The sequence below is a fragment of the Ochotona curzoniae genome, unplaced genomic scaffold (assembly GCF_017591425.1).
Source record: "Ochotona curzoniae isolate NIBS_2020 unplaced genomic scaffold, NIBS_Ocur_1.0 contig_2364, whole genome shotgun sequence".
NCBI classification, from domain to species: Eukaryota; Metazoa; Chordata; class Mammalia; order Lagomorpha; family Ochotonidae; genus Ochotona; species Ochotona curzoniae.
In genome coordinates this window covers 740,716-763,823 of record NW_024465434.1, presented here as the reverse complement: position 1 = coordinate 763,823, position 23,108 = coordinate 740,716, and the positions used below count along the sequence as shown (strand labels likewise).

The 23,108-nt window shown below is 42.0% G+C and overlaps 1 protein-coding gene across 1 annotated transcript in view; it reads left to right on the top strand.

Moving 5' to 3' along the window:
• YES1 (YES proto-oncogene 1, Src family tyrosine kinase) overlaps positions 1-23,108 on the top strand; it is a 70,487-nt gene that overhangs the window by 22,050 nt on the left and 25,329 nt on the right. The window contains exon 2 of the mRNA XM_040974024.1: positions 21,462-21,731. Coding sequence (XP_040829958.1) covers positions 21,470-21,731 — 262 coding nt within the window. The 5' untranslated portion in view covers positions 21,462-21,469. The remainder of the gene's footprint in view (positions 1-21,461; positions 21,732-23,108) is intronic.

The window sequence follows — 23,108 nt, the reverse complement described above, 5'->3', positions numbered from 1 at the left end:
TGCTTCCTCTCCGTCCCTGTTTTCTGTTCTGTCATGGCTCTGCCTGTCTGTGCTTTATGTTGAAGGGAGTGGTTTTAAAAACGCAAGTGTGATATCATTGACTGTATTTACGGCCTTTAAGAGCTCGGTGACCTATGAGAAGTGCTGATTTCATATTTTATGAAATTAAGTCTGTAAATTAATTCCTCTAGGATTTCTAAACTTGGTTGTAAATTGGAGCCATCTGGATAATGCCAGAGTAGCCTCCCTTCCAAAACTGGATGCAATGTCACTTTAGTTGGTTTATAGAAATGTACATTTAAGTCTTTTTTAAGGTTCAAAAATACGTTAAGCAGAGCTTTTAGTCACTAATAAGGCAAAGTGGTGGTGATGGTGAGGGAATGGAGGCTGTTTTCTAGGTGAGTAGATCTGTGTCTGTCAAGCAGTGAAGCTAATTACTAGTCATCTTAATCTATTTTTTAAAGGATGGAAGATGTCATATACACAGCTTCCTGAGACGTTGTGTAGGGGATGGGAAGAAGGCAGCACAGAAACCAGGAAACTATTCGTTAGGTGAGCTCCTTGAACAAGATGCAGCCCTTGGCTTCAAGGTCCGTCGAACAAGGCGTGGCAGTTCTTCCTGTTCCTTAGTAACATTTGGATTGTCATAGAATTCAAAATGATTAACCTTCTTTGGAGACAAAATACTTTCATTATAAACTAGTGTTTAAAAATAATGTGTTACCTGCTGAGTGAGGTGGATGTGTTAAAAATTTATTGCTGGGCATAGGGAGGGGGCGGTACAGTGGCTCACAGGGTAAATCCGCAAGCTTTGTAGTGCTGGCAAATATGGGTATCCTTTCCTAGCTGCTCCATGTCCAATCCAGCTCCCTACTTGTGGTTTGGGAGGGGAGTAGAGGATGACCCAGGCCCTTGGACCCCCTTGGGAGACCCCAGGGAGGCTCCTGGCTTCGGATTGACCCAGTTCAGGCTGTTGGAGCTTTTGGAGAGTGAACTGACAGATGGAAGGTCTCTCTGTCCTTTCTGTAACTGAATTAGATTAATCAAATTAAATTAAATACTTAAATAATTTTATTTTAAATTTGCTTGATTTTTACTAAACATACTGTTATAAAAGTAGGTCTTGATACAGGTAGAGGTAATTATGATTTATGACCACCTAGTATAAATCCCTAAACATTTTTTTCCTGCTCTTTTTGAGAGACTGGGATAATCCATCTGTTGGTTCACTCAGCATCCAGAGCTGAGCCTTGCTAAAGCAGAAATGTAGAGGCTGGCTCTGACATGTGGGGGCAGGGGCTGGAGTCCTGAGCCATCATCTGCTGCCTCCTAGGGTACACATTATTACAGAGTTTTATCAGACATGGAGTAGCTGGAGTTATTCCAGTGTATCTGGTATGGGTCCTAGGCAGTGTCTTAATTAGTTTGCCAAATGCCTGCCCCTGAAGTAAAAAAAAGTTTAATCTGATTGAAAAATTGAAGTTAGGAAATAGGGACTGTCATGGTGGCATGGTAGGCTGATCTTCTGCCTGTGGTGCCAGCATCCCATATAGTTTATATCCTAGCTGTTCCGCTTAACAACCCAGCTCCCTCCTCATGGCCTGAGAAAGTGGGAGACCTGTAAGAATCTGGGCCTTTTGTGATGGCCCAATTGATTAGTCCTTACCTTCCAAGTGCTGGAATCCCAATATAGGAGCAGGTTCATGTCCTGGCTGCTCTGCTTCCCATCCAGCTCCCTGCTTCTGACCTGGGAAAGCAGTAGAGGATGGCCCAAAGGCTTGAAGCTCTGCATCCACATGGGAGATGCTCCTGGCTTTGAATTGGCTCAGCTTTAGCCTTGTGGCCACATGGGCAATGGACCAGCTAACTGAAGATCTTTTTGTTTCTCCTTCTCTTTGTAAATCTGCTTTTCCAATAAAAAGTTTAGTATTATTATTTTTGTTAAAGCTTCTGGCTCCCATTTTCAGACTGGCCCTGCTTTGGGTATTTGTGGCCATTTGGGGAGTAAACGAGTGGATGGATGATTGCTCTCTCTGTCTCTCTCTCTTTGTAACCCTTCTCAAATAACGTAAATTTTTAAAAAAGACAGGAAGTACATGGATATTTCAAAAATTTTGTGGAATATAGAATGTGAAAGTGAGTTTATTTTGCTGTAAAACAATTTGAAATCTATATGCACTTAATGAGCCTTCAAGAAGTTAATGGAAGATATGTTCTGCATACAAGTTATACATGGCTTTAAAAGTTTTTGTGTCTACTTGACTTCATCTTTCCCCTTACTCTTTTATGTTGAATTTCAGTAGTACTGTAGTACCTGTGGGCTTTTTTTTTTAAAAGATTTATTTATTTTTATTGGAAAGTCACATATGCAGAGTCAGATATACAGAGAGGAAGATCCTCTGTCTGATGATTCACTCACCAAGTGGCCGCAACGTTTAGAGCCGAGCCAATCTGAAGCCAGGAGCCAGAAGCCTCCTCTGGGTCTCCCACGCAGGTGCAGGGTCCCAAGGCTTTGGGCCATCCTCAACTGTTTTCCCAGGCCACAAGCAGGGAGCGGGATGGAAAGTGGGACCGCAGGGATTGGAACTGAAGCAGATATGGAATCCCAGTGCTCGCAAGGTGAGGACTTTAGCCCTAGGCTACCACGCTGGGCCCAGTACCTGTGGTTTTTCAAAACTGCTTTAATCTCTCGACTGTGGGCTTTTGCTCATCCTCCTGTCCACTCGAAGGACAGTGTCTACTTCTTGAATTTTATAGTGTACGTCTAATTGGCCTTTTTGTCTTCCCCAATCCGTCATCTGATCTGTGTTGTGTAAAGATTAGAAGGTGATGAGGAAGTGGACTGGGAGAATAAAAATTGGGGAACCTAAGCTGGAATGTCAGGTTCAGGAAATGGGATTTGTTCCGTAGTTGGTGGGAAACCATTGGAAGTTCCAGGAAGGCACTGTAGAGTTCTGGTTTATAAAGATTGTTAGGTCATCAGCAGATTAGAACCTGCTTGGGTTGAACTGCAAGTTGGAAATCACCGTAAGTTGCTAAATGATGAAGCAAAATTATAGGAAAAAATGATTAGGATCTGAAGAAAACTAGAGAAGTCATTAACTCAAGGTATTTATTGATACTTAACTCTCTTTAAAGTGCTGTTCTAGGCTGGGAGGTATTTAGGACTTATAAGGAAGAGCAGGCAGGAGAGAGAACTCCTCCATTCACTAATTCACTCTAGGTCTCCCATGTGGGTGAGCCCAAGTCCTTGTACAACTTCTGCCGGACAGTAAAAAAAGCTAGGTCAGAATTGGAATATGCAGGAATCAAGACGTGCATTTTTTTTAAAGATTTATTTTTATTATTTTTTCATTGGAAAGGCGGATATACAGAGAGGAGAGACAGAGAGGAAGATCTTCCGTCTGATGATTCACTCCCCAAGTGAACGCAACGGTCGATGCTATGCCGATCCGGAGCCAGGAGCCTCTTCTGTGCTCCCACGCGGGCGCAGGCTCCCAAAGCCTTGGGCCATCCTCGACTGCCTTCCCAGGCCACAGGCAGGGAGCTGGAAGGGAAGCGGGGCTGCCAGGATTAGAACTGGCGCCCATATGGGATCCCAGGCGTGCAAGGCAAGGACCTTTAACCACTTGCGCCACTGCGCCGGGCCCTGTGCATTTTTTTTTTTATGTTTGCCTTGTAGCTGTGTCCTCACTATGCCATAATGCCCTTCCCCTATCTTTTGATTGAAGAATGTAATATATTTGCTTTAAGGTAATTATTGATACATAAAGTGTTTTATTATTTTTTTATTAAAGATTTATTTATTTATTGCAAAGTCAGATATACAGAGAGGAGGAGAAACAGAGAGGAAGATCTTCCATCCAATGATTCTCTCCCCAAGTGAGCGCAACAGCCAATGCTATGCTGATCCAAAGCCAGGATCCAGGAACTTCTTCTGGGTATCCCACACAGGTGCAGGGTCCCAAGCCTTTGAACCATCCTCAACTGATTTCCCAGGCCCCAAGCAGGGAGCTGGATGGAAGTGGAGCTGCCGGGATTAGAACTGGCACCCATATGGGATCCTGGTGTGTTCAAGATGAGGACTTTAGCTGCTGGCCACGCTGCCGGGCCCGATACATAAAGTCTTACAGCTACCATTTTAGTACATATTGTCTAGTTACATTTTTAAGACATTTATTTTTTTTTAATTTATTTTATTTTTATTGGAAAGTCAGATATACAGAGAGGAGAGATAGAGAGGAAGATCTTCTGTGCATTGATTCACTCCCCAAGTGAGTTGATCCGAATCCAGGAGCCAGCAAATTCTTCCGGGTCTCCCATGCAGGTTTAGGGTCCCAAGGCTTTGGGTTGCACTCTGCTGCTTTCTCAGGCCTCAGGCAGGGAGCTGCATGGGAATCAGAGCTGCTGTGATTAGAACTGACGCCCATCTGGCGCATGCAGGGTGAGGACTTCAGCCACTAAGTTACTTCACCTGATCCTGGAACTTATTTTCTCTTACTGGTCTTTGTCTTTAACCTTACGGAGCTTGATTTTGTTTATTGTGCTAGAATTGGTTGAGTTTAAGCTATCTAGGGACCTGTGGTCTTCCTGTATGTGGATAGTTGTATCTTTCTTAAATTTGGGAAGTTTTCTGGTTATAGCTCTTCGAATGTGCTCACTTATCCTGCTTTTGCCTTAAGTCTCTTTTTAACTCAAGGAACTTGAATATTTGCTCTTTTAATGCTGTCCAGAAATTTGCATTAACTTTCTTCATTCGTTTTTATTTTTATTCTTGCCTGTATATTTTCAGGTATCTTCAGGCTCACTAAATTCTTTCTTCTGTTTGTTCAGTTCTGTTGTGTTCTTAGTTTCATTTAGGGTACTTTTCAGCTCAAAGATTTCTTCTTGACTTGTAAAAGTTACTGTCATCTCTCTGTGTGGTCTCTGTTATATTGAATTATTTCCCTGTTTTTTTTTTTAGGCTTGTTAAGTTTTAATTTACAGTAGCTGTATTGAGTTTTTCATTGAAAATTTGCAGATGATGTTTGCTTTCTGGCACCTCATTTTGTTTGTTAAATGAGGGATTTTTCCAGTGCATGTTGATGTTTTATTGCTTCCAGTCATTAGAGGATCCTCTGTTTTTCCCAATTATCAAAATCTGGTTTTGTTTGCACCTCTTCCTAGAAAAAATTCTAAGCATTCTGGTTGTTTTCTCTGAGCTTATGGACACTTACCTATTTAAGGCTTAGATGGCCCCCTAAATTGAGATTTGCCATGAGTCCTTTATTGGTTTGTTGCGTTTTCAAAACCAGCCCGCGTTTGTTCAGAATCTGCGGTTGTTGCATTGTTTGGTATGGGCTGAGGAAGTGTGTGAAAAGGGATGTTTCATCCATATAGGCCTATTTCTACGACTGGCCTAGGGATAGCTCCCTCATCCATAGACACCAAACTCTGGCTAGCCATCATTAGATTCTCCCTGCCCCTTGGCCTCATTTGTAGGGACCAGCCCTGTGTTCTCACTTAACTACCTCCTTTCTATTCCTCCAAGTATATAGTTACTCTTCATGTCATATTTTCTGGGGTTATAGAAGAAGTGAAGTGGTCAGTCCTCTGGCCACCAGTGCTATAGTGCTCCAGTGCTAGATTACTCATGGAACCCACAACCTGTTGAAAGTAGCATAGTATGGCAGTAGAGCCAAGGCCCATATTTGTTATGGACTGCCTTCTGCTGAGGTGGACTCATAGCCCATTTCTGCTGCCATCATCCACAGGTGATTCTGGATGGGAAATAAGTTTGATTAGCTGGGGCCATGAAGCTCCATTAGAAGCAGAGACAAGCTCACAGTTGACATCTTCAGGCACTGGAAACGTTCTTGTTAGAATCTTCCCAATGCTTGATTTGAGTGGACTTAGTTTTGGACTGACTTTGCCAGAGATTAGGAAGTGTTGATGGAGGCAGAGCCCTTGGCTAAAGAAATATACAAAATCTTAATCTGTTGGTACTGGTCAGGGGGCAGGGGCCTGTCCAGCAGTGAGTTGACTGTAGAGGGCCTGATGTTAGGTTTCAGCTGTGAATTCTGGACTTCATTCTCTCTCCCTCCCTTCAGTGGGAGGTACGAAGTATGTCTCTCCAAAACACTGGAGCTGGGAGAGGGTTGTCACAAACAACTCTTCTCTTTCTGCCTTTAGCGTAATTTTTTTGTATCAAACAAGATACTTTACTATCACTTGGTTTCTCTTACATCTTGTGCAAATGGTTTAGTGTATGAATAGTTGTTTAAGTAGGTGTCTCTGTGGGAAAACTATCACTGAAATGTCTCACTACTATCTTTCTGTACTGCCTTGGTTGTGTTCTTATTTTTTGAAACCAGGTCCACTAAGATTTCTGAAGGAAGGTCAGCTTTGTTGTAGGTCCTCACTAGGCCTGTTTCTCTATTAGCTTTTTTATCTTGACAGTAAACTCTTTAACTAAAAAAAAAAAAAAAAAACAAAAAAAACCCCTATGTAACATTAAGCTGAGAATAACATTCAAATTTACTGAATGCTTTTAGACATTGATCACAACTGCATTGCAGAATTTTGACACCTGCATAAAGGAAAATGAACAGTGTGAATTCTTCAGTCACTTGCCCATCCCAGCTTTTTCCCTGCAGGTACAGAACAGTGTTCTTACCAAGTTAAAGAGCCAGAGATCAGAATTCATGGATTATGAGACAGCCGAATGCTTTAGGAAAAAATTCTAATGGAAAGTCACAAGTGTATAACAGTTGCGTTAAGTGACAGGTGTTTTGTGTGGTGGTTAATGGATGCCTGCGTTCCTTTATTGGGTATTGCACGTTTACATCCTGGCTCCGTTTCTTGTATCAGCGTGCCTGCTAATATGTAGCCTAGGAGCATTGAGTGATGGCTCAGGTAGTGGAACCCCTGTCTTCTACGTGTGAGACTCCCTCTGTCCAGTCCTGGCTGTGGCTGGCATTGGGGGAGTGCCCAGTGGTGAGACGTGTCTCTTTCTCTTCTTTCTCTTCTCCCTCTACCTCTCTAGTCTGCCTTTTAAACATGCAATTAGTTAATTAAAAAGAGGAGAAAGAGAACAGTTTTCAGCTCATTTCATGAGACCAACATTACTGTTTTATTAAAGGCAAATACAAAATTACCAAGTAAACTGAAGTGTGTTTCTTGGACATAGACACAAACAAAATATTTGCTTCCTGTACAAGGGACAATATACCATGAACAAATGGGTTTTAATGTTAAGAAATATAAAGACTCCAAGATTGACTTAACATTGAAAAATCAATCTAGTTCATAATGCCACTTGAACAAAGAAAACTTACATGATCGTTTACATGTAGTGAAGTTTTTTGGCAGCATTCACCACCCATTAATGATAGAAAACCTCAGAAGGTAAAGAATTAAAAGGGAATTTTCCTTACACTGATGAAGATCAGCTACCAAAAATTCTACAGGTGACACCATACTTCATAGAGATAGACTAAATGGTTTTACCTTCACATCCAGAACCAAGGCAAGGATGGCTTATCTCATCACTTATGCTCAGTAGTTTTTTTAAATTAAAGATTTATTGATTTTTTAATTAATTAATTAAATTTTAGATTTATCTTATTTTCATTACAAAGTCAGATATACAGAGAGGAGGAAAGACAGAGAGGAAGATCTTCCATCTGATGATTCACTCCCCAAGTGAGCGCAACAGCCGGTGCTATGCCAATTCAAAGCCAGGATCCAGGAACCTCTTCCGGGTATCCCACACAGGTGCAGGGTCCCAAGGCTTTGGGCCGTCCTCGACTGATTTCCCAGGCCCCAAGCAGGGAGCTTGATGGGAAGTGGAGCTGCCGGGATTAGAACTGGCCCCCATATGGGATCCTGGTGCGTTCAAGGCGAGGACTTTAGCTGCTAGGCCACACTGCCGGGCCCAAGATTTATTTATTTTTATTGGAAAGTCACAGAGACAGAAAGGAAGAGAGACAGAGAGGAAGACCTTCCATCCAGTGATTCTCTCCCCAAGTGACTGCAATAGCCAGTGCTATGCTGATCCGAAGCCAGGAGGCAGGAGCTACTTCCGGGTCTCCCACACAGGTGCAGGGTCCCAAGGCTTTGGGTTGTCCTCAACTGCTTTCCCAGGTCACAAGCAGGGAGCTGGATGGGAAGCGGAGTTGCACAGATTAGAACCAGCACTGGTATGGGAACCCAGCTCATTCAAGGTGAGGACTTTAGTCGCTAGGCCACAGCACCAGATCCTTCTGTTCAGTATTTACTGGAGATATTAGCTGGTGGGATAAGGCAAAGGGGAAAACAACATTCATACATGGGAAAAAGTAAAATTGATTATTTGTACATATGATCGTAAATGTAGAAAATCCAGTGCACCTATACATATAGAACTGATTAAGAGTTTAGCAGGTTTGCAAGAACAAAATCAGTGTACAGGTGAACAAAGTGTGTATATGTAAGAGCACATAGTAAATATTGGAAAGATAAATGAGAAGATTTTTTTTTTTTAAAAAAAAAGGTTTATTTGAAAGACAGAATTAGAGGAATTTTCCATCTGCTGGTTTACTCTCCAAATGTCCTCATCAGCCAGGGCCGGGTCAGACTATAGCCAGGAGCTTCATGTGGGTTTCCCACCAGGGTGCCAGGGCCCATGCACCTGGACTATCCTCTGTGCTGTCCCAAGCCGTTAGCAGGGAACTGGATTGGAAGTAAAACAACCAGCACTGAAAGCAGCATTCCTGTGGGATGCTTTACTAACTATATCACAAATGCTGACCTAAAGTAATACTGTTCATAATGTCCAAACATAAATGCCTAAAGATAAATTTGACAAAAGCTGGGCCCGGCGCGGTGGCGCAAGTGGTTAAAGGTCCTCGCCTTGCACGCCCGGGATCCCATATGGGGGCCGGTTCTAATCCCGGCAGCCCTGCTTCCCTTCCAGCTCCCTGCTTGTGGCCTGGGAAAGCAGTCGAGGATGGCCCAAGGCCTTGGGAACCTGCACCCACGTAGGAGACCCAGAAGAGGCTCCTGGCTTCGGATCGGCATAGTATTGGCCCGTTGCACTCACTTGGGGAGTGAATCATCGGATAGAAGATCTTTCTCTCTGTCTCTCCTCTCTGTATATCCGCCTTTCCAATAAAAAAATAATAAAAATAATAAAATCTTAAAAAAAAAATTGACAAAAGCTGTCAGTGGTCCTTTGGTGCATGGTTAAGAGAACTGCTTGAGCAGAGTGCCTGAGTGCAAGTCCTTGGAGGCGGAAGCTGACGGCTCAAGGGCCTGAGTCCCTGCCACCCACCTGGAGACCCGGATTGAGTTTCAGGCTCTTGACTTCTGTCTGGCCCAGCTCCAGTGGTTGTATGCATCTGGGAAATGGACCAACTGATGGGAGATCTCTTACTTCTTCAGTTTAACAGTATTGGATAAAATCTGTGTACTGGCTACTACAAAACATTGTTCAGGAACATTTTTTTAAATTTTAAATGAAGTATCATCTTCATGAGTCAAGAGGTCCATGTTGTTAAGAAGTCAGTTTTCTCCCAGTTATTCCTTAGATTTGGTGCAGTGCAAATCCCAACCCCAGCACGCATGGATTGACTGTGTGATTTTTAAATGTCTGTGGCAGTGCAAAGATGCAGAGATGCTAGTGCATGATTTGGCAAACTGAATTACAGACCAAATCTGACTCATTGTGAGTGTTTGGAAATTGTTATATTTCAATACCACCACTCTTAATGTGTGTATATTATCCCTGGTTGCTCTTCTAACACACTGGCTGGTAGATTCCAGTAATTGTTTAAAAAAGACCATGTGTTCTACAGAATTTAAAGTGTTTGCTGACTGACTGATATTCTCCTAATTCTGAAAAAGTTTTAAAAGCTATGTAACTTAAACTATCTAATTGCGAGACTTTGTTGTAAAGTTACAGTAAAGAAGGCAGTATAATAACATAAAATAGACATTCAGATCCATGGACCATCGTGTGTACAAGATAGCCCACTTACGCATGCTTGGTCTTTTTTGCTTTTTTTTTTTTTGACAAAAGTTTTAAATATTGAAACCCAGACTTTACAGCATATACAAATTAACTGAAAATGAATGACTCTCTAACTATGTAAGAACTCAAACTTCTTGATGAAAAAAGTCTTGTGAATTCTTAAGTATGTAAACCACAAAACAAAAACATTACAAATTCCTAGTTGAAGTCCATCAACATGAAAAAAATGTCAAAGATTTCATTACAAAAATAAAAGAGGAAGCCTATAGACTGGGAGAAACCAGAATAACTACAGCTTGATCACAGAATACATAAGAATACAGTTTGGAATGTTGTAGTAATAACTTTTTGTTTCCACAGCATTACAGACAGCAGACAGCCTAGTTTAAAAATTGATTTTTTCGGGTATTTCAGCAACACAGACTTCGGTAACCAGTTAGCACATGCAAACATGCTCAGTGATAGATACCGGATCGTTAGAGAATATTATTTTTTGTCAGTTCTGAGAAATCAGTTCATTTGCAATTTTTTTTTCAATTTATTTGCTTAGATTGATTTCATTTTTATTTCATAGCTTTCTTTATTATCATTTTATGATATAGTTCCACAGGCTCTGGGATTCCCCACACCCCCTCCAAAGTACCCCTACATTGTTACTATACTCCAGTTCTTTATGAACAGTCTATGTCCATCATTAAGGGCATGGACAATGACAGAGTCCAGCTTCCTATTATCAAGTTTCACCTAGAGTCCATTTCTGGTCTGGAAGTAGAAAATGCATAACGCATTGTATTCTCACATTCCCTTAAATGAAAAATTACAATACAAAATCAGCAACAGGAAGAAAAAGAAAAATATACAATGCCATGAAGTTAAATAACATGCTACTAGATATAAGAGTCCTTATTACTATACATCCCCTTAAAAGCCACAAAAACAGGAAGAAATTAACAATGCCATGAAGTTAAATAACATGCTAAATAATGTGTCACTGAGGAAAATCAAGAACCTTCTTGAAGAAAATGATGCTACTGTATTATCTACTTGAAGACATTAAACTTAAAAAAAAATTCAAAATCCATGATACAGTTCCCACTAATCTTTGTTGGTGAGATGTCTCCTGTAGGCAATAGATGGGTTTTGTTTTTTTAAAAAAAATCCAGTTCACATTATGGGTCGCTCCAACTAGGTTGCAGCTCCCACTGGTTTATGTGAGGGCCAAGTGTGTGCTGGGCAGAATCAAGCTGGACTGCAACACCCATTGAGTAGAAGATGGGGCTGCAAACAGAACTGACCCAGCAATCGCAACCACCAGCTAATTGGGGGATGGACTGTACCAGGCCCCGTACTTGCAAGCACACAAGAACCTGGTCTGAGTTCACCTCAATTGAACTGCCAGACTCAGATCCCCAACCATGAAAAGACAAGAGGACAAATCAATAAACTACTCCAGCCATATGTTGGCAGTGAAAAACAGGATAAATGCAATTTTTACTTTTTATAATATTTGTTAAAGTTTGTGTAGCATCAACTCAGCCAGGTACATTTTTATGTTGGAAGCAACCTTTTGATATTTAATGGATTTCAGTTGCCAAAGCTGGCTAGATAGCATAGAATGTTAAAACTATACAGAGCTTTTGAATACCATTCAGACTCATGGTGAGTTTCTGAGAGAAAAACATTGTAGAAGATACGTAGTTCATTGTAGTTCATGTTCATTGTTGGTGAGGAAGCACAGTGGTGTAAGTTGAGCAGCTTCTTTTGGGAAGGGTATGTTTGTTTACCTTAGTATAACCAGGCAGTTCCTTTTGTAGGTTTTGCTGGACTTGGTGGATAAAAGGGATGGTAAGGATTACGTATTTCCCTCTAGCCAAAAAAGTTGTTGCAGTGTTCATGGTAGCTTTATTTATAATTCAAGATATATCAATAAATAGATAGGCAAATTATGCTATAGAAACATAAAATTCTATTCAGTAATAAAAACTAGCAAACTAATACTTATAGTAATATGAAAGAAACTCACATATACAATTTTAGTGGGAAAATCTAGGTTTCAAAGTGCCACTGTATCACGTGATTCCATTTATAAGAAACTTGAGAAAACATCTCAGAGGTTGCCCAGGGTTGGGGAAGGGATTGTCTTGCAAAGGGTATGACAGAATCACTATATGTTGTGGTTTTAATATTGGTTGCACAGTTTTATTGTGCTTTATATTTAAAATGGTTGTGTTTTATTGTGTGTAAATTAAAATGAACTTTGGAAAGTAAGATCTGCAGAGAGGAAGATCTACCAACCACTGATTCACTCCAGGTGGTCACAATGGCCAGGAACTGAGCTGATCTGAAGCCAAGATCTAAGAACTTGTTCTGGGTCTCCCACGCCGGTGCAGGGTCCCAAGGCTTAAGGCTGTCCTCGACTGCTTTCCCAGGCCACAAGCAGGGAGCTGGATGGGAAGCGGAGCAGCTGGGATACAAACTGGCGCCACTGTGGGATCCTAGCGCATGCAAGGCGAGGACTTTAGCCATTAGGCTGCTGCGCCAGGCTGAAGTTCAATTTTTTTAAAAAGAGGAACGTTTTAGATGATGGAGATAAGGAATTTCTGGTAGTATCTACGAAGTTTCCATAATTTTAAATAAGTTTATATTATTTAAAAAAAATGTTCAGATTGAGAGTTAAAGCTTTGTTTTCTAAGCAAATATTCATGCACATATCAGTATGAAATAGTTTGCCTAAGTTTTTATTTTTTACAACTTTAAGGATGTCTTACATTTATGCACATTGAAGGAAATTAGGGATTTTTGTTTGTTTGGCTATTAAATCCTAGTGCATTAAAAAGGGATTTAATGCTGGTTCCCTTGTGATTGGAGCAGTGTACTCTTCAGTGTCCTTCAGATGCAAGGAATGAAGCTGGCTGAACAGTGAGCGTCTGTTCCCTCATGTGGTCAGGGCTCTGGAGCTACGCTTTGGTGTGGAGTTGGATGATTCCGTGCGGGAGCGACATCCTCAGGAGCCCGGGGTGTTGTGGTCTGCCCCTGGCTCCACCAGCTGCCTGGCAGAGGGAGGAGGACTGCCCGAGAGACTTAGCTCCGTCATAGTTATGACTGAGGTCTTGCAGTGCCATGGACTCCACCACCTCCAAAGGAGAGTAAACACAACCAGAGTTCTTTTATTAAAGAAAGGTGGAGGATAATTACTGAGAAATCAGGTTATCTGTTAGATTAGATTACATTAGGCCAGTGGAGAAGAGGATCTGTGAAGTAGACAAACGATAGGAAATGCCTGATAATGCTTGTAGCCATACGCTTCCAATTTACAAAGATGCTGCATTGCGAAGATTCTTCGGTTTTTATGATATAGTCGTTAATTTCTTCTTCATCCTCCTACAGTTTGACTTTCATCTTCATGACAGCAAATCCTCTTGATAAAGAAGCCTGTGAGCTCCTAGTTAGTAATCAGCTACCTTTTAAAAGTCAATTTAAATATCACTTCATGTTGGTCTTTAGCATTATTTTCCATTTTCTTCCTATTTTCACTGTACTGTTACTATTATAAAATACTTCAAGCAAGCAGAAATGACTGTATCTGTTACTTGAATTTGACAGATTAGTGTTTTTCTGTATAACGGATTTTTCACTGCCGGCGTGGCTGTAACCCTTCCAAGTGCATTCCACTATCTCGAGTTGATGATGGTCTTCTTTTCAGCTATGATTTTGTATTCCTGGAAGTCTTCTCAGCCCTTCTGCTTGTGATGTCTTCCCCTATCCATTTCTTATAGAGGTATCCTCTGAAAATGTACTGACTCTTTATTTACCTTTTAATCTGTCACTTTGGTAAATTATTATTTCCAAAGTTAAACTGAAAATATTTTTTTCTTTCCTGATGTCAACCTTTTCTGAGCTTTAAGCTCATTATTAGTCCTTCACTAGACTTCACAAGCTGAGCACAGGCACCTAAAATTAACACCTGAGGACGTCCCATATGGGCACAGGTTCTAGTCCCAGCTGCTGCTGTTTTCATCCTGCTCCCTGCTAAGTGCTTAGACCAGTGCACCCATGTGGGAGACTGGAGCAAACTCCTGGCTGCAGCCTGCATAGCACCTGCCTTTGCAGTGATCTGGGGAGTGAACCAGCAGACACAAGACATCTCTGTCTGTGTTTCTCCCTCTGTCACTATAGCTGTGCCTTTCACATAAGTGTATTGAAGGAATAAGGAAGAGCATTAATAAATAGAATTATATCTTGTAATTAATTAAAAAATTTTTGTCTCTATCACTTCCCCCTATTTTGAAATTACATAATCATATCTGTTAATTCTTTAACATTTCCATTATGCTCTTTTTCAAAAGATTTACTTATTTTTTGTTGGAAAGTCAGAATTACAGAGAGGAGATAAAGAGAGAAAGATCCTCCATACACTGGTTCATTCTCCAAGTGACCACAAAGGTCGGAGCTGAGCCAATCTGGAGCCAGGAGCTAGGAGTTTCTTCTGGATCTCCCACACAGGTTGAGGGTCCCAAGGCTTTGAGCCATCCTCTGCTGCTTTCTCAGTCCACAGACAGAGAGCTGGAAGGCAAATGGAGCAACGAGCAACAGGGATGCGAACCGGAGCCCATATGGGATCCTGGTGCATGCAAGGTGAGGATTTTAGCCACTAGGCTACTGAGCCTGTTCCTCCATTATGCTTTAAAAGACGTCCAATTCCTATTACCTATTTTTTCTAATGCTGATAACTTATAAGTCTATTACTATTTTTAGTATATTCTTAGATTTCCAGATCAGTCATATTTCAGTGCTTGTAGTTAACAGTCACATCTGTATGGGTTTTGTTTGTTTGTTTTTGATTTATTTATTTAGATTGTAAAGGCTGATTTACAGAGAGAAGGAAACAGACGTATCTTTCATCCACTGTTTCACTCCCCAAATGGCGACAACAGCCAGAGCTGAGCTGATCCAAAGCCAGGAGCCAATAGCTTCTTTGGGTCTCCCGTGTAGGTGTAGGATCCTAAGGCTTCTTTGGGCCATCCTCAACTGCTTTCCTAGGCCACAAGCAAGGAGCTGGATAGGAAATGGAGCTGCCAGGATTAGAACTGGCACGCATATGGGATCCCAGTGCATGCAAGGCAAGGATTTAGCTACTAAACTATTGTGCTGGGCCGAACAGTCACATCTATAGAATATATAATGTTTTAAAAGAAATAATGGACATTGTGGGACAATAAATTGTGTCTGACTCAAGTTCCCCTTCCTTCTTTCCTTTCCTTCCTTCCATCCATTCATCCATCCTTCTTTCCTGACTTTCCTCCTTCTTTCCTTCCTTCCTTCCTTATTTATTTACACTTTTATTTGAAAGGAATATATATATATACATATGTGTGTATATTTATTTATTTATTTATTTTACACAGAGGAGAAGCAGGAATAAAAATAGAAATTTACACTGCCAGGAAGTTAAATTATATGCTGCTGTATGACTAATGTGTCACTGAAGAAATGAAAAAGAAAATCAGGAACTTTTTTGAAGAAAATGATGCTACTGCATGATCTATTGAAGAATAGATAGTCATTGAAGAATTTATTCAAAAGAAAGTGTTTTGAAGAGATGAAACTAACAAAATCAAAATCCATAAGAGATCGTTTCTGCTGGTCTTTGTTGGTGAGACATGTCTCCTGTAGGCAGCAAATAGATGGGTTTTGTTTTTTAATTCAGTCTATTACTCTATGACATTTGATCAATGAGTTTAAGCCATTTAAATTCAGGGTTAATACAAATAGGTGGTAATTTGGTTCTGTCATTTTAGCAATCGGTTGTTCATTGATTTAGTCTTCTGTTGTTATTTTACTGGGATATTCTTTGGATTTGCATTTGGTTTTGGTGGGTACTATTCCTTTTCTCTGTCAAGAAAACATCTTTAAGTATCATTTGTAGGGCAGGTTTGGAAGAGGCATATTCTTTCAACTTTACTGTGGAAGCATTTTATTTCACTTTCTTTTTTTTTAATTTTTAAAAAAAAATTTAAATTTTTTTTCATTTTCAGAGACAAAGACCAGTTATGCTGGGTATGTTATTCTGGGCTGACAATTTTTTGCTTTTAGAATATGGAATATGTCACTCTATTCTCTTCTGGCCTGTAGAGCTTCCTGTGAGAGGTCTCCTGTAAGTTTAATTGGCATTTCTTACATGTCAATTGATTTTTTTCACATGCACATTTAAGGATCTTTTCCTTATGTTCGATTGAAGAGAGCTTGATGATCATGTGTCTTGGTGAAGATCTCTTGATCAAGCCTGTTGGGAGTTCTGTGCCCCTCCTGAATGTTGTTTTCCAATTCTTTCTCTAGATCAGGGAAATTTTCCCTTATTATTTCATTAAATACATTTTATTTTTATTTATTTATTTATTTTTAAAGATTTATTTATTTATTGGAAAGTCAGATATACAGAGAGGAGGAGAGACAGAGAGGAAAATCTTCCGTCCAATGATTCACTCCCCAAGTGAGCACAACAGCCGATGCTATGCCGATCCAAAGCCAGGAACCTCTTCTGGGTATACCACACAGGTGCATGATCCCAAAGCTTTGGGCCGTCCTTGACTGCTTTCCCAAGCCACAAGCAGGGAGCTGGATGGGAAGTGGAGCTGCCGGGATTAGATCCAGCGCCCATATGGGATCCTGGTGCGTTCAAGGTGAGGACTTTAGTCGCTAGGCCACGCTGCCGGTCCCTCATTAAATACATTTTAAACTCAGCTTCTCTTTCTGCACCCTCTGGGACTCCCATAACTCTTATATTTGACCTTTCAATACTGTCTTTCAATTCTTGAATAATTTTTTTGGCCTGATCCAGCTCTGCTTCCAGCTTTTTGTTTGTTTCCCCTTGGTGTCAGGTAGTATTTTCTAATTTTGAGAGTCTTTCTTCTGCCTCCTTCATTCTATTTTGGAGACTCTCCACTGTACTTTTGATTTGTATTCTTCATTTCTGATATATCAGCTTTCAGTTGATTCATTTCTAGTGTGACATATTCCTTGAATTCCTTGAGTGCCTGCTTTACATGCTTCTCATTGTTGATAAGTTTTATAACAAGTATTTTGAATTCTGTGTCCCCCATTTTCTCGATGTCTTCCTCAGTTAACTCTGAAGTTGGTAAAGGCTTTTGCTCCTATGCAGGGGAGTCTTCAGTAATATTCATTGTGCCTCTGTCTCTTCTTTTGCTCTTGGTCATTGTGCTGGTTATCATATTCTTCTCCTTGAGGCACCTTTCTTAGCTGTGTCACCCACAGGTCTACGTTTTGATTTTACGTATTGCAGTTGGCACACGACTCTTTGTTTGCAGTTGGTTGTGCCACTCCCTCCCGTGAATTCCTGGTCTGGGTTCTTTTGTTAGCTTTCCACCATGGTGTCTGTAGCCCCAGCTCCTGCAGGGCTCACCAGTCTCCACCTCCTGTGATACCATGCTCAGGCTGCACTGTTGTCTATATGACCTTTCTCCCACTTCCAGTTGGAGCAAGTCCCAGGATTAGGGAGACACCAGGTGTCCTATATAGCTAGGTTTTGGTGGTGCTGATCTTGCTGGAACCTGTTGGTCGTTAGGTCTGAGGGGCACGTGATCCTTCTTTGACCTGTACAGTGCCACGGTCGGTATTATTGGCCCGTGGGACCAGTGCAATGCAGTGAGCTCAGTGCGTTCTCGCCAAGCTCAGCACATGCACAGCTCACTGTTGTCCTCTGTAGTCTTAAATTCTTTGCCACACTGTAAGAAATAGTGCGTGTTGTGCCAGTTCCAGAGTTCTTGATCTGCTGGCTGTCAGTTCTGAGGGCTACCCAGACATGTCTTGGGTGGAACCTGTTGCTGCAGTTCACTGACCCGAAATGAGTTAACTTACAGCTCCGAGCATGCGCAGTCCTGCGCCATAGCCCTTGCCTCCTTAAACGAAATGGTACCTAATTTGGCTCTAGGCAGTCAGATGGGGCTGTGAAATCCACCTGTTCCCACATTGCCTGTCTGGGACCTGCTGCTTTATCTCTGCTCCTGGTCAAATCAAACAGACCAGCAGGACGAGCAGTGCTTTGTCTGGGTTCACCTCCGGATTTCCTGGTAAATGTCCCTTCCCACCTGGTTGCTGGTGGAGTTCCGGCTGCTGGTGGAGTTCAGTATCCGTCACTGCAACACCACACCGCTGTGCCTGCCGCTTTCCTGTGTCTGTCAGTCTCTGGGTACCCCTCTGCTGTTGTTCTGTCCTCTCCTATTTCCTGGAATGTGCCCTCTCTGCTTCAAACTCTAATATTCTTCATCTGTTTAAACATGTCGTTACCCTATTCTGCCATTATGATTCTCTCCCCTTTTTAATTTCTTGAAGAATTATACAAATAATAGTCACCTTAAAATGTAAGGGAATTGGGCCTGGCGCAATAGCCTAGTGGCTAAAGTCCTTGCTCGCCTTGCATGCACTGGGATCTCATATGGGCAATGGTTCATATCCCCGCTGTTTTACTTCCCATCCAGCTCCCTGCTTGTAGCCTGGGAAAGCAGTAGTGAATGGCCCAAAGCCTTGGGACCCTGCACCATATGGGAGACCTGGAGGAGGTCTTTGGCTCTTGGCTTTAGATTGACTCAACTCTGACTGGTCCCTCCGTTTTAGAAGTGAACCAGCAGATCGGAGATTTTTTTTTCTTAAGGATATTTATTTACTTATATTGGAAAGGCAGAAATACAGAGAGGAGAGGCAAAGAAATGCAGATTTTATATTAATCAACATATGTGGTGTTCACATTGATGGATTGATGAAGTGGTTTATAGAGGTGAATAAAGCAGAATTCTCAAGAATGTATTGACATTATTCAGAAGGATTAGTAATTAAAAGCAGAAAGCGGGTCCAGTGCGATAGCATAGTGGATAAAGTCCTCGCCTTGAATGCGCCGGGATCCCATATGGGCACTGATTATTATCCCAGCAGCTCCATTTCCCATCCAGCTCCCTGCTTGTGACCTGGGAAAGCAGTCGAGGACGGCCCAAAGCCTTGGGACCCTGCATCTATGTGGGATACCTGGAAGAGGTTCCTGGATCCTAGCTTCGGATCAGCATAGCATCGGCCGTTGCGGTCACTTGGGGAGTGAATCATTGGACGGAAGATTTTCCTCTCTGTCTCTCCTCCTCTCTGTATATCTGACTTTGCAATAAAAATAAATCGGGCCCGGCACGATGGCGCAGTGGTTAAGGTCCTCACCTTGCACGCCCGGGATCCCATATGGGTGCCGGTTCACATCCCGGCAGCCCTGCTTCCCATCCAGCTCCCTGCCTGTGGCCTGGGAAAGCAGTGGAGGACGGCCCAAAGCTTTGGGACCCTGTACCCGCGTGGAAGACCCGGAAGAGGCTCCTGGCTTCGGATTGGTTCAGCTCCAGCCATTGCGGCCGCCTTGGGAGTGAATCATCAGAGGGAAGGTCTTCTCTCTGTCTCTCCTCTCTGTATATCTGCCTTTCCAATAAAAATAAAATAAATCTTAAAAAAAAAATCTTTAATTAAAAAAAAAAGTTCCCATCTGCTGGTTCATTCCTTAATTGTCTCCAAGGAGGTGGGGCAATGTCCTGGTCAGGAGCCGAGACCTCAACTTTGCAACTGTTTGCTCTAGGGCAGTGGCTGAGCACAGTCGCTTGGGCCGCCCCTGCTGCCTCCCAGGAAGCTGGAAGCTGAGCGTGGCGTTGCACTGAGCTGCTTTGCACTGCGGTATGGAACATGAGGATGCTGACCAGCGCCCTGACTGCTGGGCATGGGCCCACCCCTTAAAACCATTCATGAGACTTTTGCACTTGATCTTAGCCTAAGGGCTGAGAAGCCATTCATTCATGAGATTTTTTTTTTTTAAGGAAAAAGTTATTTTATCAAGTGCAGGGAAAACCTGAACGGAAAAGGAAAATTTGTTGAGGTTATCATTGAAAAATAGAATATTAGCCAGTAGAGGTGAGAGAGTATTTTAGACAGAGACCATTTTAGGAGGGGAAAAAAATGGAAAAGCACTGAATGTGTGACTTGGGGAAACAGGATATCCTAAGTATGTGTGAACCTCAGTATTGGAAAATAGTACAAGATTACGTTGAGAAGGTTGGAAGGACTGGCTGGCTTGAAAGTTGCTCAGTACTGGAGTTACGCATGTTGATAGGTAGGGGAAAGTACGGCTGTACTCAGGGCTGTTGAACCCATGGTATGTGCCTGGTCCAGACTGACTGGATTTCCACAATGTAGTGTTAACAAAGGGATGTGAAATATTGAAACATTTTTATGTTGATGACATTTTGAAGCATGCTTTAGAAGTCTGACCTTTTGGTGTAGGGGGTTGAGGTTGCCGTCTGTGAGACCAGTGTCCCATATGGTTCCTGGTTTGAGTATCAGCTGCTCCACTTTGATCCTTTTCCCTGCTAGGACACCTGGGAAAGCAGCAGAGGCTGGCCCCAACCCTTGGGACCTTGCCATCTATGTGGGGGACCCAGATGCTGCTGCTGGCTGTTGAGGCGATTTGGGGAGTCAACTAGAGAATGAAAGATGTCTTTCTTTGTAACTCTTTCTTTCCTTTTTAAAGATGTATCTGTTTTTATTAGAAAGTCAGATTTTATGGAGAGGAGAGACAGAAAAATCTTCCATCCACTGGCTCACTCCCAAAGTGGCCTCAACAGCCAGAGCTGAGCCGATCGGAAGCCAGGAACCATAAGCCTCTTCCAGGTCTCCAGTCTGGGTGCAGGGGTCCTTGACTGATTTCCCAAGCCACAGGCCAGGGGCTGGATGGGAATGGAGCTGCCAGGACATGAACTGGCATCTGTATAGGGTCCTGGCACATGCAAGATGAGGACTTTAGCCGCTAGGCTATTGTTCCAGATCCTGTAAATCTTTCAAACTAGTGATTTGGAATACATATTTTAGATATATTAAGATAAATTATAGTAAATTTCACCTGTTTCCTTGTACTTTTTTAATGCAGCGACTAGAAAATTTTAAGTTATGTGTGTTTTTCTCTGACCTAGGTGCACAGTGTTTTTTTTTTATATATAGGAAGAATTCAGCATTATTTGCTAGTACCCAGTATATGTTAGATTATTTAGACTTGTAATAGAATTACATAGTAAACCTTGTGAAGGTAGGTGAGGTTTCAACTCTTGGGGCTGTAGAGTGGTTCAGTGCTAAGAAGTCAGGATTCCCATTTGGGCCTCTGGCTTAAGATGCAGAGGTTTTCTCAACATGCTGTGTGAACATTGGGCTGTAGAATATGGCTGTTTGGAGAATGATGTAATTCGAGAGAAGCTTTAGCAAAGTTGTAGTAAATATAATGAGACTTCACTTTCACCTCTCAAGTTTTCGTTGTGGTGTGAATGTTACTTTTTTCTGTGAGTAGGGAGGATGCCTTATTCAAAAGCACCTTTTAAATTGTTACTTTTTATGTATACTGTTGTGTTAACTGCTTCTCAAACTATTTGCTTTATAGCCTCTGTAGATTTGATAATGGGCTGCATTAAAAGTAAAGAAAACAAAAGTCCAGCCATTAAGTACAGAACTGAAAACACTCCAGAGCCTGTCAGTACAAGTGCCAGCCATTATGGAGTGGATCTCAGCCCAGGGGCGCCGGCGGCCGCCAAGGGAGCATCAACGGATTTCAGCAACCTTTCCATAACACCGTTCGGAGGATCCTCAGGGGTAACTCCTTTTGGAGGAGCTTCTTCCTCATTCTCAGTGGTGCCAAGTTCATATCCTGCTGGTATAACAGGTGAGATGGCAATGACCAGTCATGTTGTTTGGGAGTAAAACCATGGGCAGTTTATAGTCAGTGTTGGTTCTTAAGAAAATTATCTTACCAGAGAACTTTTCAAAGAATTCTATGTGTAGTTTGAAGTTTCTAACCTAGAAATGAAAGTCTTATATACACATAGAGATGGTTTTGAGGAACCTGATGATAATATGATGGTGACTATGTAGTATGTTCTATCAGTATTTCATTATTTATTCAAGTAATGTTTAAGCACTAGTTGTGCGGAAGGCATGGGGAATTTAAAAATCAAAAACATGTACATCTTAAAACATGTTAAACTTGTAAGGTGCTATCTAGTGGTAAAGTGTTCTGATTTATAGTAAATGTTAAGTGATAATATAGTAATGAAAATACATTGTTCCTGTCAGATGCTACTAACTTAAAATCTCGAGTCTCGGGGGCTGGTATGGTGGCGTAGAGGCCAGTCCTCCAGCTGGGGCTCCAGCATTCTGTGTGGGCACTGGTTTGGGTCCTGGCTGCTTCACTTGTGAGCCAGCTCCTGGCTGATGGCCTGGGGAAGCAGTAGATGATGGCCAAGCACTTGGAGTCCCACACCACTCTGTGGAAGACCTGGGAAATTCCTGCGCTCAGCCTCAGACTGGCCCAGATCTGTCCATAGCAGCCAGTGGGGAGTGACCAGTGGGTGGGAGATCTCTGCCTACTCACCGTCTCTTTGTAATTCTGACTTGGAATTGGATGATTTTTCCAGAGTCATAGGTAGTATATGTCAGAGCTGACATGCAGTGCTCTATCCCAGGACCACATTTCTTACATGTTCTTTCAGAAGAGAGCAACAAGTGGCACCTGCGAGTTGTTTCCTTGGAGATAGAATGCTCTAAAAGGTAGATTTAAACCTTTTATAAAGAAAAAGTGAGTTATTTTGTAAAAGGTTTCATGTCAGAACGCCATTGTCTTGAAGTAATAAGGCACAGCTGGCTTAAAAGGTAGGTGAGCTCCAAGATTTTCCCAATACAGCGGTTGGATGCTGCCAACAAGGACTTGGGTTACTTTCATTTCTCCCCTGCAGCTCTTGGAGTGGCCACTTCATCCTGAGGCACAAATAGCTGCTGACATTGAGTTGAGTAGCATAGATTATTACTAGCAGTCAGTGGTGGCAAGAGAAATCTCTTCTACAAGGTGGTACTGCCAATTTGACTGTTCAGTCTACTCACTTCTGGGTAATGACAGTGGCCAAAGAGAACTGCTGTACACTAATTTAAAAAAAAAGATTTATGTATTTTTGTTAGAAAGGCAAATATACAGAAAGGAGAAACAGAGAGGAAGATCCTCTCTCCGTTGATTCACTCCCCAAGCAGCCGCAACGGCCGGAGCTGT